The 13,923-nt window shown below is 33.9% G+C and overlaps 1 protein-coding gene across 1 annotated transcript; it reads right to left on the bottom strand.

Moving 5' to 3' along the window:
* Positions 1-3,704: 3,704 nt before the first annotated feature.
* Positions 3,705-4,340, bottom strand: LOC122608939. Its single transcript, XM_043782008.1, has one exon. The coding sequence runs from the start codon at positions 4,338-4,340 to the stop codon at positions 3,705-3,707; it is 636 nt and encodes a 211-aa protein (XP_043637943.1).
* Positions 4,341-13,923: the final 9,583 nt, after the last annotated feature.

Genomic DNA, 13,923 nt, shown 5'->3' with positions numbered 1-13,923 from the left:
ATTTGCTGCAAAATTATAATTTACGGTTGTGTAATTTTTGGTAATACAATACCAGAATCATCGTTGAATGAGAAGTGATAAGTTTATCACTAAATCGATATATACATACATTACATGCAAGTTTTATAATAACCTAACATACAATATCAATGTAAGGTAAAACAGTGATAAATTATTAAATATGTCACCGAAGGGCGCTAATTGATTGTAGGTTGAATAATTAAAGTTCATTAGGGTACTATATTATATTCTGAAGCCATAGCAAGTTTGGTACATCTTTGGATGTCGAACATACATGATAAATGTTATAAAAGTTGGCATCTTTCCTGCAAAAAAGTGTACACCAATTTGAAAAATACTTTAAATCCTTTCAATACAAAATTAAACGAATGGAGAAAATGAAGAAAAGAAAAGGAGAAAGATACCTATGCATAACTATTTTTTGCTAATAATTATTAGGTAGTGATATATTGGAGAGAATGAATCGGTGAAAGAGAGAAAAGTATTCATTTAATCAATATTAATAGATTAATAATATTTAATAATTTGGTTGAATAAGGATTTTTTTTCTTTTCTTTAACTACAAATGGATGAGGCCATTTCATAAGGGTATCAAATCGGACAAATCCCATTTTATTATAGAACCCTTAAACTTTAATGTTAATTTTGCAAATGTCTGCTAAGCCATTTGAAATATTAAGTAAAGTTAGTATAATGTCTTTTAAGCTTTAACTCAATGGTTGAAAGACCATCCCCTTGCAACAGGTCTTGAGTTCAAGCCTTGGAGAGGACATAGGAATTAAGTCCTTTTATGAGGGCTTGGCTTGGGTATACCTAGGTTCAAGTATGAGAGGACAGAGTTTACCCCTATTAACTGTTGTGCCTTCGGGCGGATTAGTAGGGGGTTTTCCCCCATCGGGTATTTGAAATAGGCATTTCTACTTCGAGAGAGCTCTTTAGCGCGAACCCGGTTAAGACAATGTATGCTAGGCCTTTCGCTGTCGAATCACGACACGAAGTTTCCAACGAAATTCACCTTTCAAAAAAAAAGTAAAGTTAGTATAATAATGTAGTAACAATGATTTGCGTGACGGTATAACTTTAACGTGAATAAGAAATGACTAGTTATCAAAAGTCAGAGGAAGTCTAGTGTTGTGGCAATTTCAGAAATGGGAACCCCGTTAGACAAAGATAAGGGAACTGAGACATTAAATTCGGTACATGGATCCTTCCAAAAGTAGGCATCAAAAAGAGATTTTCTATATAGGCTACTAGACAAATTTTTGGGAAAATTGTTCACATATATTACACAAAATGTCTACCAAGACTAAAGTTTCACAACTTATAATTGAGTTGTATAGTAATAATCATACATACTGTATGCTAAAGATCAAAGTCTAATTTGGTAAGTTTTCGTAATGGCTTTGGGACTTAAATTTGTTTTTTTTATGTCTTTGAGAAATATATCTAAGGAAAAATTAAAAAGTAGTACTTGATTCCGTATTTTATGAGTTACGAAAGAAAGGTACTCGTGCGTTGCGGTGGTGATTGAAGTGATAACGTGGTGGTGGTGTAATGGCGGTGCTGGCGGTGTCAGTGATAGGGTGATCTACCTAACGGGCTCCGCCCTTTGCCGTGGGCTCCGCTCTCGGATTTAAAAATTCATCAAAAATATATCGAATGACATCTCTAATAAAAGAACATGAAATTTTAAGAACACTCATATAATTTTTATAATTTATCGATGTATGGTTTTTGTGATAAAAGATTTTGAATGAATTTAAGGAATAAAATGATATATGGAAAAGAGAAGAAAAAAATGAGTGGTTGAGATTTGAGGAGAGAGTAAGGGTATTATAGTTATTTTAGGTAAATTTAGAATAAATAGGAGGGGTATTTTGGAGAAATAAATGTTGAAACTTGAAATTTTAGAAAGAGACTATTTGCTTTATACGGAGTAATATAATAATATACATAGATGCATTATAAAGATAGAAATGTAAATAGCCTTACCTCTAGCTTAAAATAGAGATATTGTTTCCAAAGAGACTTTAGCTCATATTGTAGGGAATAAAGATCAAAATCTTGATCTCGATCAACACTTTTTACAAAATGGCCGAGGGTTCTTAAGAGAAAAAAAACTCTCTTATTTAGAACAATTGTAAAGCTATTCACATCTCTCATTTTTGTAGAAGCTAAAAAAAAACATAAGTCTGGAATCTTCGAATACTTAAAATTTGGTTGTCATGTCCATATGTATTTTGATTTGTTTCGGGCAAATAATATTTCAAATTCTAGAAGGGATCGATTCATTGATATGAAGGCAATGATTGAGATTAGTAATACTGTTGTGTCAATTAAGTCTTGTCATGAACAGTCATATTATAGATTCATGTTTGATTGTCATTTAAGCTACTTTATACTCTCCAATATATGAAAATTTAGTGAACTAGGATCTTAGACATTCTATGGACTATGTGGCATGTGTAATTAAATGATATGGTAAGTAATTCAAATATACCGAATAGGATTGAAATAATAATTAGTAATTCATGTTGGGAAAGACGATTAAAACTATAATGTCATAATAATCTTAATTATACTAAAACGTAGACATACTAAAACGTAGACATACATTTGTCTTGTTTGTTTACAATTCCTGAAAGTAAAGAGAAGCCCAAAACTAGACTCGCACATCTTTTTGGGCTTCTATGTATTCATTCGAATGCAACGGTAAGGCCTCGAGAATTGAGGGGCATGGGGTCATAAGATTAACAACTTTATCTTTGAGATACCTTGGGTGGCCATGGACGGGCTGAATTGGTCTTCAATGTTTAACATTTAAGTATTTTTAAGCTGGCCTTTTTGATAATTTTTAAAAAATTGAGTCAAACTTATTCTTTTTATGTAAGAATTTTAGTCCATTTGATATTTATATTAGCCTTTAACCAATGACGGATGGAATTTATAAGGAATGGGGTAATACTCTCATACGATCCAAAAAACATTTACATCAAACACATAAAAACAGTTGCACAATACTCGTATCATTCTTTTATAACCTTTTATACACAACCACTATAACTCTATAAGCCCTTTGCCTAGGGTAACTAGGTGGCAGATGCAAAAGTAGTCTTTACAATTAAAGAAAAAAACATTTATATCAAACACATATAAGTAGTTATCCAACATCATTTCATTATCCACACTACTCCTTATATTTTTCCACAATGAAAGGCTAATCATGTTTCATGTAACCTTTATGAGTGGAGATAGGTTGACTATTCCACCTTAGCAGTTAAACTTAAATATTCATAATAAATGAAACCAAGATATTTGCGACCAAATCATTATTGATATATAGTAAATATTATGATCCAACTTTTGAACATCTTTAAACATAAACGTTCAACACTACAAGTTTAAAACCATTTGAATCAAACTTAGCCACACCTATAAATTTAGCTTCATTTATGCTAATAATGATATTACAAAACTTATAATATGACCTTACTTGGAAAAAAAAAACTTGTTCCGTTACTATTTAAAAATTTGCTAAAAATTGTAGATTCCTGTTGAAATGTTAGCCAAACTAAAATTTTCAAAGTGAAAAATTACGATTTCTATATATTAAGTAAAGTAACAACCATCTTAAATTAAATACCGTATAAGATTTATAATTATGAATATTATTTCAAATATATTTAACATTCATCTTCACCAACAACGACATTTTGTTGTTGTTCCTTAAGAAACTTTTGTTGTTTTTCAATGAATGCCTCAACTGCAATCCGAAATTCTTCATTAGTCAATCTCTCAACCGATTTCACCGGCATCCGTTTTTCAGTCACTGACCGTCGTAACTCTCTCTTAACTGTTATCTCCGACTTCAATTTCTCCGATTGTGTTCTCTTAAACCTCTCGATTTGCTTAGCCGCTTTTTTAATCACTATCTCGGCCGTAACTTCTTGTTCCGGGATTTTTGGAACAACCTCAAATTCTCTTACCGACAAAGTTTCCGTTACTTGTTTCAAATTGTTACTAGGAATATCGATATTGGTGGTGTTGTTACGCGAAAGTACGTAACAAATAACAACAATCGTGTTTCCTACCAGAAACACAACATGTTGGTTTTTTATGTAACATAAAAATGCAAATAAATATTCGCTAGTATATTTGAATACTAGCGGAAGCCGAGTTGATGACCATGAGATCAATGCAACTGCGACGAAAACTTCGATTAGTTGTACAAGTTTTGTGATTTTTGTAAATCGATTGTAGCTTGCAATTGCATTTTCTTTTTCAGTTTTGACAGTGTCAATAAATTCATAAGAATTCATGTCTTGGTTTTTGTTTTTTTTTACACAAAATGAGAGAGTGAAAGAGTGTGTTTTTATGAAGAAAGAGTGAGTGAGGGAGTATTGGAAAGTTTCAAAATGATGGGGTACTAATTTATAGTGAGTGACGAATTAATAGAAGACCAAGCCATGATGTCCCTTTTCCCCCACACGCGTGTGGTGCTATCAGTACTCATAACATATAACATAAACATAGGGACGGAGTCTGGAAATTTTTGCGAATGAACAAAATTAAAAATTATTTGTCATATTTATAATAGTTGTATCCGAAAATGAAAAAAATAAATAAATAAAACAAAAAAAGAGTCCTAGCTTGAAAATAAAAAATGGACCCTCAAAAGAATTTGTTATCTACACCAGGTCTAATACTCATATTTAAAAATACTAGTTTTTCTTAATAAATAATGACCACACGTATCAAACAAGATCTTATTAAATGAAAACGTATTCAATCATATAATAAAAGAAACCCAAAAAATATACTTCTTTTAGATATACTGAAATTAGCTTGTATATATATATATGTATTCTCTACATTATGATAATTATAATTAATTGTTTGTGACAAAAATATATATAACAAATTAAAAAAAATACATTTTTTATAAACAATTCCACTATAATATACAACACATTTACATACCCAAACAACGAAAGTTTTTTCTCTAAACTATACTTCATTCTTTATATTAAAAATCAAAACAACTCAGGTTTTTTTAATCTCTTAATGAAAAAATCTATCTTAAAATTAATGTTTGATGACCAATGACATACAAACAATAAGTTTATGACAAGTTGACAACGAAGGTAATATTTATATTTAATTCCTACTTATTTTTTCTTACTTTTACAAGGAAATTACAAATATACCATTTAAATTTTAAAAAATTACATTGTACTAAAATTAGAGTTGGAGCAACTGACCCCGCTGCCCCCAAGCTGGAGCCGTCCCTGCATAAACCTACCATTTTACTATTTTATTTTGGGTAATGATATATGGAGAAAGCATTTGTACTGCTGGCAGTACAAATTTTCGAAACTGCATAAGTGAAATTTAGGGGGAGGTTTATTAATCCATTTTGATCACATGGAGAAGATGATTGTGAGGCAGCAGTTCAATACTGTTGCAGTACTGATTATTTCTCCATGATATATATGCTTAAAGATATATGTAAAAACATGCCTAATACATTTTATATATGACACATGGATATTCCGCATTCTGTTTTTAATCTACACATTTAATCATGTCATATGTCAACCCTACATTTTTAGGCATATCTTTAGACCTCTTATTTAGACATATCAGTCATTTTCTTTTTATTTTTTAGGTCCAACCTCTTGTTTTTTTTATTTAAAATGTATATTTTTAATATGAGAAAAAGTGAATAATTCGGGTATAAAATTTCTTACCTATTAACTTTTAAAATTTATTATATAACAGATAAAGACTTAGTTCCTTGTGTTTTTTATAAATTAAAATATTAAGATGTGAATCCAAACTTAATTGTTTTACTACTTTTTTATATTCTAACTTTTAAACAGATGATAGACGGGTTGTTACTTGTTACATGAGCTATGAGTTATTGTGTCTTGTCATGTAATTACAATTATCTTCACTCGATTGATCACAATGTCTAACCAGAAAAGGAACTGCAGTATATAACATATGTTCAATTTGCATAAAAGACAGTACACTATCCAATGACATGTCTTCAGTTTATTGCATAACTTTTCAACTCAAAGATTTTGTGATTTACATTGTCTAAAATTAGTCGAGGTTTATCTTCAAGGAGAATTTGGTGAAACAGTTCATATTGTATTATAACTAGAACTAGAAGGAGTTTGTTTACTTGAATTGCCAATTAGAGTACTATTTTAATGGATAGGAACTAAAAGCTTTTAATCAATGGTGAGGAAAGCGGGCAACTAGGCACATGGCAAAATGGATTATCGCTCAAGACCCGAATTTTAAACGATTATAAATAAAAATATGTGTGTTATATGTGTGTTTGCTTTTAAAATTCAACTATATGCATTCTACTATCGGGTAATTAAACAACATAGTTTAGATTATTGGTAAACATCCTGATCGCTAGAGACATGCGTCAAAGGTTTAATGTTCATCTCATACAAAAAGCCGGGTTTTTTTCTACTGTTTTGGTAGAATCTGGAAGCAGTTCAAGATACCCACGAAAGACGCCAATGAACTGTTTCTTTCTTCAAGCACTCTACTCAATTTGTTAAAAAATTTCCTTATATCTATTGATAGAACGTTTGTGTTTAATTTAAGAGCTGTTTTTTCCCCCTCGTGTTGGGCCTATAGATCCTCAAAGCCCCCGTGGTAAGGCAAAATTAAGTTGTAGTAAAAAGTGTTGGCATATGATCATATTATTATAAATTGCATGTCCGGGAATAATTTAAGCCTACGGGGTCACACGAAATGACACGGTAACTCGATAATAACAATTGATATATTAAAGTAATATATTAATTAGTTTGATCACGAAATAATTAATTAAACATAATTAAAGGATTAATTATATTTAATTAATTAAAAGGAGGATTAAAATGTGAAAATTGGAAAGTGGGCTTGGACCTAGGTCCATGACATGGGACAGTTTTCATCAAGGCTTTCCATAGCCTTGATGTTGCTTAGTTTCCAAGTTATTGATAACCTAAAATTACCCTATAAATACAAGGGCTAATTCCCTAGGTTTTTCATTCATTCATTCACATAATTAAAATTCTCTTTTCTCTTTTGTATCATTCGACCGAACCTTAAGGGAATTCGGTTTTGTTACATCCAACAATTCTCATAAATCCCTTATACAAATTAATGCTTAATGCTTAGCATTAATTGTGGTTCAATATTGTTTACGGCAACAATAGGTTTTGGTTCAAAGGGATTTCGAATTAAGGGAGATAAACAAAGGGTTGTTTGGTTCGTGATCGGGGTACTAGCATACGGTATAGGGGTGTCTAGTGTGCGATCGTAGAGGGGTTTTGCTTTAAATCCTAAACTAATAATAATCTTATTATTAATAATATTATTGGAAGCTTTGCGCAAAGGTACACGTTTCGATTCTTTCTTTGTTAATTAATTTGATTGCATATACGTTTCTTTTCCGCTGCGTACTCGTGAATTGTTATATGTTTATATGCTCATATTCTAACAGTGGTATCACGAGCCACATATGTGATCTATTAATTACAAAGATCAAAACTTGAGGGGGGGTTAAGGGTTGGTTGAATTTTAATTAATTAATTAAAGTGGTTTTCTTATTTTAATTAATTATTAATTTCGTTTTAATTAAATAAAAATTAGGGTTTTGTTTAATTAAAAGTTTTAACCTTGTTCAATGGAGATTGAAACCCTCAAACAAGTTTTGAATTGTGAATTGATATAAATTATGTGATGAATTGCATGATTATGTGTATCGTTTTATTTATTGTTAAATAAATTGTAAAATCACATGAAATTCATGCAAAGTTTTATTGTGATTTTACTGGATATATAAAGAGTTATATTATGCAAAGAATGTTGATCCAATAATTAGGGTTAATTATTAGATAATTATGTGACAATGTGATTTTTGCGTGTAAATTTTCTGATGTGCGACAGTTTACTAGAAAAATCATATAAAATAATCTGTAATGAGTTAGGAGTCGTGTTTTGGACTGTAGAAGCCCAACACATAGGGCTACAACTTTGTAGTTTTGGTCGAAAGCTGAATCGGACCAGAAACAGGTGTAAACTGGTCATCAAGATGCTGGAAATTTCCAGACAGCAAGTTTTTGTGTTTTATGTGCAACTTGTTTTTGTTTAAAGGCTTACGCAATCAAGATAACTTGATGCATGTGGTCCTTTTCTTCGGAAGGGGGAGCCGGAATTGAACTTTTGCATGAACCATAGTGACCATGTTTAGGTGGCCCACCTTAACTTGTTATTTGATTAAATAGTTCGGTAATTAGTAAGTTTATTAATTTTGTATTTTATTTATAAGTTGTATAAAGGTGATGCAAAATTGGTTTTGAAAATAAACTTGACTAAGAACTATCGAAATAGAGATTTCATTAATAAAATTGGAGTTTGTAACCTTGAGATACACCGGCTCACCCATTTGAACAAACTCTAAGAGAGGTATAAGTCGGAGTGCGCTAGCCTTCTAAAAGGGCGGGTTTTTAAATCGCGTTTATCGCATACCTTTGCCCTTGCGCTTCTTTGTGCGTTCAAATGGAGCTACCGAGCTCTCTTGTGTTATAAGACTATACAAAAGATTTTATTAAATATTATGTTTTGAAGATTATGCATGAGTCTTCAAAACATAAACTTTTGATTCACATCAAATGCATTACCCATTTAAAGTTAAGTCAATGCCACCCACTTTGCTAAGAACACTTGCCAGTGCTTTTTGCTCTATGTGAGACGTAGGTGAATTGTATCTCTTCAAGGTGGATTACCACTCGTCGTGAGACGGTGGTGGACTATCTACATGTTCTTAATTGGGCGACTTAAAACGAGTTAAGAGGTGAGACCTTAACCCGTGGCATAAGATGAGACAAAACATGTTTACAAAACGCTTAATACCCCTTTACAGTGTTATTGTAAGTCCCATAAACCTAGGAGTTGCATGAATGCAATTATCGATTTTCGATTACCTTTTGAATGCCGTCATTTCTAGCAGATCAACTGATGAAATGATTGTATGTCAAGTTGGATCCTAGCCTTAGTGAAAGTAATTTGTTAGATGAATTTAACAAGGGTAAAATTACATTTCTTAAGGATAATTATCGGAATACTGATAATTGAACTTTTTGTCTGTTTTGTAGATGGCAACAATCAATACCACTCAAAACATACATCAATCGGCGTTCAGGCTGATGTTGGAAAGGGAAAAGCTTTCTGGACCAAATTTCAATGATTGGTATCGTCAGCTCCGGATTGTTTTGAGAGCTGAGAGGAAATACCAAGTCCTTGATGAGCCAAGACCCGTTGCTCCTACTGCCAATGCTTCTACTGAAGCATTAGCGGAATATGCGGCTGCATATGATAGACATAATGAGGTCGCTTGTCTGATGTTGGGAAGCATGAATGCTGACCTACAAAGGCAATTTGAGCATTCATTTCCATGTGATATGCTCACTGAACTCAAGTCTATGTTCGAGAAGCAAGCTGGCGTGGAGTTATACGATCTTATCGATGTACTCCATGACTTGCGACATGAACAAGGAACACCGGTGAGCGCTCATATCGAGTACAAATTGGTTTGATTCTCAAGTCCTTATCTAAGGATTTTGAAGAATTCGGACGCAATTATACTATGCATAGCATGGATAAAACCGTTCCGGAACTTCTTGCAATGGCTGTTGAATTTGAAAAGAAGTTACCAAAGAAAACTGCTACTCCCAATTGTCTCATGATAAAGGGGGGTAAGGTCCAAAAAGGCAAACAACCGAAGGGAAAGGGCAAGGCTGACGGTAAAGGAAAGCAAGTTGATGCTCCTAAACCTAAGAAGACCCCTCCGGCGAAGAAGGAACATCCCGCTAAGAACCTACCTTGTTACCATTGTAATGAAGTGGGTCATTGGAAGCGGAATTGTCCCAAGTATCTTGCTGAGTTGAAGAAGAAGCAGCCCGGTACGTCCGGGACTTCAGGTATGTTCTTCACCATTGAATTATATTCATTTTCTAAGCGGAATTCATGGGTTTACGACACTGGGTGTGGTACTCATATCTGTAATTCTTTACAGGGCTTAGAAGAGGAAGGAAACTGAAGCCGGGATCTTTACAACTGTTCGTGGGAAATGGCCTACCTGCAGCTGTGGAAGAGATCGGGATTATCATTTGGTTTTACCTAGTGGTTTAATGATTGTCTTGAACGATTGTCATTATGCACCTTCTATTACTAGAGGTGTTATTTCAGTTTCTTTGTTGAAAAACAACGGTTACGTTAATGTCTTTAATGATATTGGAATTTCAGTTTCTCGAAATAATGTTCATTATTTTGATGCTATTGCTTGTGATGGTATTTATGAAATTGATATGCGTGGTTGTGATTCAAAGGATAGTTCAATGTATCAAGTTAGCAAACGAGTTAAGTCCACTTTGGACTCGACTTATCTTTGGCATTGTCGGCTTGCTCATGTTGGCAAGAAACGTATTGAAAGACTTCAAAGGGACGGTGTCTTGCAATCAAATGATGAATCATTTGAAAAATGCGTGTCTTGTGTTTCTGGCAAAATGACAAGGAAACCTTTTCCAAATAAACCGGAGAGGGCTAAAGATCTGCTTGGACTAATACATTCGGATGTATGTGGCCCATTTAGACATGTGTCAAGGAAAGGTGCTAGCTATTTCGTCACTTTTACGGATGATTTCAGTCGTTATGGTTATGTTTACTTGATTAAGCATAAACATGAAGTCTTTGAAACATTCAAGGAATTTAAAAGTGAAGTGGAGAATCAACTCGGTAAAACCATCAAGATCCTCCGTTCGGATCGAGGTGGTGAATACTTGAGTCAAGAGTTTAAGGATTATCTCAAAGCTTGTGGTATAGTTCAACAGCTTACTCCTCCATATACTCCTCAACACAATGGTGTTTCGGAGAGGAGGAATCGAACCTTGTTGGAAATGGTTCGATCAATGATGATTCATACGACTCTTCCTTTTTCGTTTTGGGATTATGCCCTTGAGACTGCTGTTCGCATTCTCAATATGGTTCCAACTAAGAAAGTTGACAAGACACCGCATGAATTGTGGCATGGGAGTATTCCTCAATTGTCTTACTTAAAGGTCTGGGGATGTGAGGCGCTCGTGAAACGAGATACGCCTGACAAGCTTGCTCCTAGATCTGTCAAGTGCATCTTTGTAGGATACCCAAAGGAAACGATGGGTTACTACTTCTACTTTCCTACGGAAAACACTGTCAAGGTTCATCGATATGCTGAGTTCTTTGAAAAGAAACTCATATCTCAAGAAGACAGTGGGAGGATTGTTGAACTTGATGAGCATCAAGAAGATGTGTCAACTTCTAAAGATACTAGCAATCTTCAACTTGGGGGGGAAAATGTTCAAAGAGATGAATCTCTAGATGAACTTCAAGTTGAAGATGAAGCGATTCCACTTCGTAAGTCCTCAAGGACTATACGTGCTCGTGATAGATTAAATCTTATGATTGAGTCTGAACAACACGTGGTAGGAGATTTGAATGAACCTCCTAATTTCAATGCTGCATTATCAGATCCTGAATCTGAAAAATGGCTTGAAGCTGCGAATGTGGAAATGAAATCCATGAAAGACAATCAAGTCTGGAGCTTGGTTGATCTTCCACCAAATGGTAGAACAGTTGGGTGTAAATGGATCTTCAAGAAGAAGACCGACATGGATGGAAATATACACACCTATAAAGCTCGTCTTGTGGCGAAAGGTTATACTCAACTCTTTGGAGTTGATTATGAGGAAACCTTTTCTCCGGTTGCGGACATTAGAGCTATTAGGATCATCTTAGCCATAGCGGCGTACTATGACTTTGAGATATGGCAAATGGATGTCAAAACCGCTTTCTTGAATGGTTTTCTAGACGAGGAAGTCTATATGGACCAACCTGAAGGTTTTGTCAATCCAAAACATCCCAACAAAGTATGCAAGCTTCAAAGGTCCATTTATGGACTAAAGCAAGCATCAAGAAGTTGGAATAAAAGGTTTGATGAAGAGATCAAAAAGTTTGGTTTTGTTCAGAATCCTGATGAGCCATGTGTATATCGCAGAGCTAGTGGGAGTAATGTTACTTTCCTTGTCTTATATGTCGATGACATATTAATAATAGGAAATCACATTCCAATGTTGAAAGACGTTAAATCTTATCTTGGAAAGTGTTTTGCTATGAAAGACTTGGGTGAAACGGCATTCATACCCGGAATCAAAATCTATAGAGATAGAAGTAATCGGTTGATCGGATTGAGTCAAAGTGCGTATATAGATAAAATCTTGAAGAGATTCAAGATGGAAAATTCTAAGCGCGGGAACTTGCCTATGCAAGAAGGACTTAATTTATCCAACAAGAATGGTGCTTCTACACCTGAAGAGGTGGAGCGTATGAAGAGAATTCCTTATGCTTCGGCGGTGGGTTCTATCATGTATGCGGTTAGATGCACTAGACCTGACATTGCGTTCGCGCAAAATATTGTAAGCCGATATCAGCAAAATCCTGGAGAGGATCATTGGACTGCTGTGAAAAACATTCTAAAGTACATGCGTGCTACTAAAGAATTGTTTTTGGTGTATGGAGGAAATCCGGATCAAGAGCTTAAAGTCACTGGATACTGTGATGCTGGATTTCAGACTGATAAGGATGATACCAAGTCTCAGTCAGGGTATGTCTTCATTCTAAATGGAGGAGCAGTAGATTGGAAGAGCAAGAAGCAATCTACCGTTGCTATGTCTGCTACAGAGTCTGAGTATATAGCTGCTTCGGATGCAGCAATGGAAGCTGTCTGGATCAGAAAGTTTATTTCTGGGCTTGATGTGATGCCATCAAATAATACACCTATGGATCTGTACTGTGATAATTCTGGAGCAATTGTCATTGCCAATGAACCTGGGGTTCAAAAGGGTGCCAGACATTACCAAAGGAGATATCACTATGTTCGAGAGCAAATCGAATCACGTGAAATCAATTTACTCAAAGTTCACACAGATAATAACTTGGCGGATCCTTTCACAAAGGCATTGTCGAAGGGAAAGCTCAACAAGCATGCAGAAGGCTTAGGTCTTAGATATTGCTAAGTTATTTCATGTAAATCTGTGATTAGTATTTGGATAATGGGATGTTAAACAATTGTTATTTTCAATAAAATGAATTTTTATACGCGGTATAAGTGGTTTCATTTTTATAATAATTGTGTCCTATATTTACATGTTTAAATCCATGAATATTAGTTCAATATTCTAAATGTCTATTGTCGATTAATTATATGGGAATATAATTAAAGTAAGACAATTGTGAGAGATTGGTGAAAATTTAAGGGAATGTTTTGAAGATGGTGGATCGTACCAAACTCACATGATATTCAAAAGGTGAATATTAGACTTACCCCACAGAACGAATTATCATTTTATGGATCGACGTCATTAAATGAAATTCGTGAAATGGTTACTTTATTTATCCTTTGACTTGAGATACAAGTGAGTTATGCATGTGTGGATTGCATTTCTTGATATAGTTCCTAACTGTCCTGAACAAGGCAGTAATAAAGGGCTATTTTCAGAAATGTTAAGAAACGACATGGCCAGACATTTGTAGTCAATACAGGATTTGTTCCTTCAATTTGCAACTGAAGTATGATACCATTTGGGCCCCACATTAATTAATTAAGATGTTTGTATGGCCGTACCCAAATGAACTCAAGAGGATTCTTGACTAATTTGGTAATCTTGATTAATTGTAAAAAATGAGAAACATAATCGTTAAATTATGAAATGACATTGATCCATATTCATAATTAACAAGGGTATCTGAACAAAGGGATATTAAAGACTAAATCATTTCAACTTGGCAATTTTA

Source organism: Erigeron canadensis, chromosome 7 (assembly GCF_010389155.1).
Source record: "Erigeron canadensis isolate Cc75 chromosome 7, C_canadensis_v1, whole genome shotgun sequence".
Classification (NCBI taxonomy): domain Eukaryota; kingdom Viridiplantae; phylum Streptophyta; class Magnoliopsida; order Asterales; family Asteraceae; genus Erigeron; species Erigeron canadensis.
This window is presented reverse-complemented; position numbering and strand designations above follow the sequence as displayed.

Coding starts and splice junctions, on each gene's coding strand:
- LOC122608939 (XM_043782008.1), bottom strand. CDS start 4,340: ATGAATTCTTATGAATTTATTGACACTGTCAAAACTGAAAAAGAAAAT.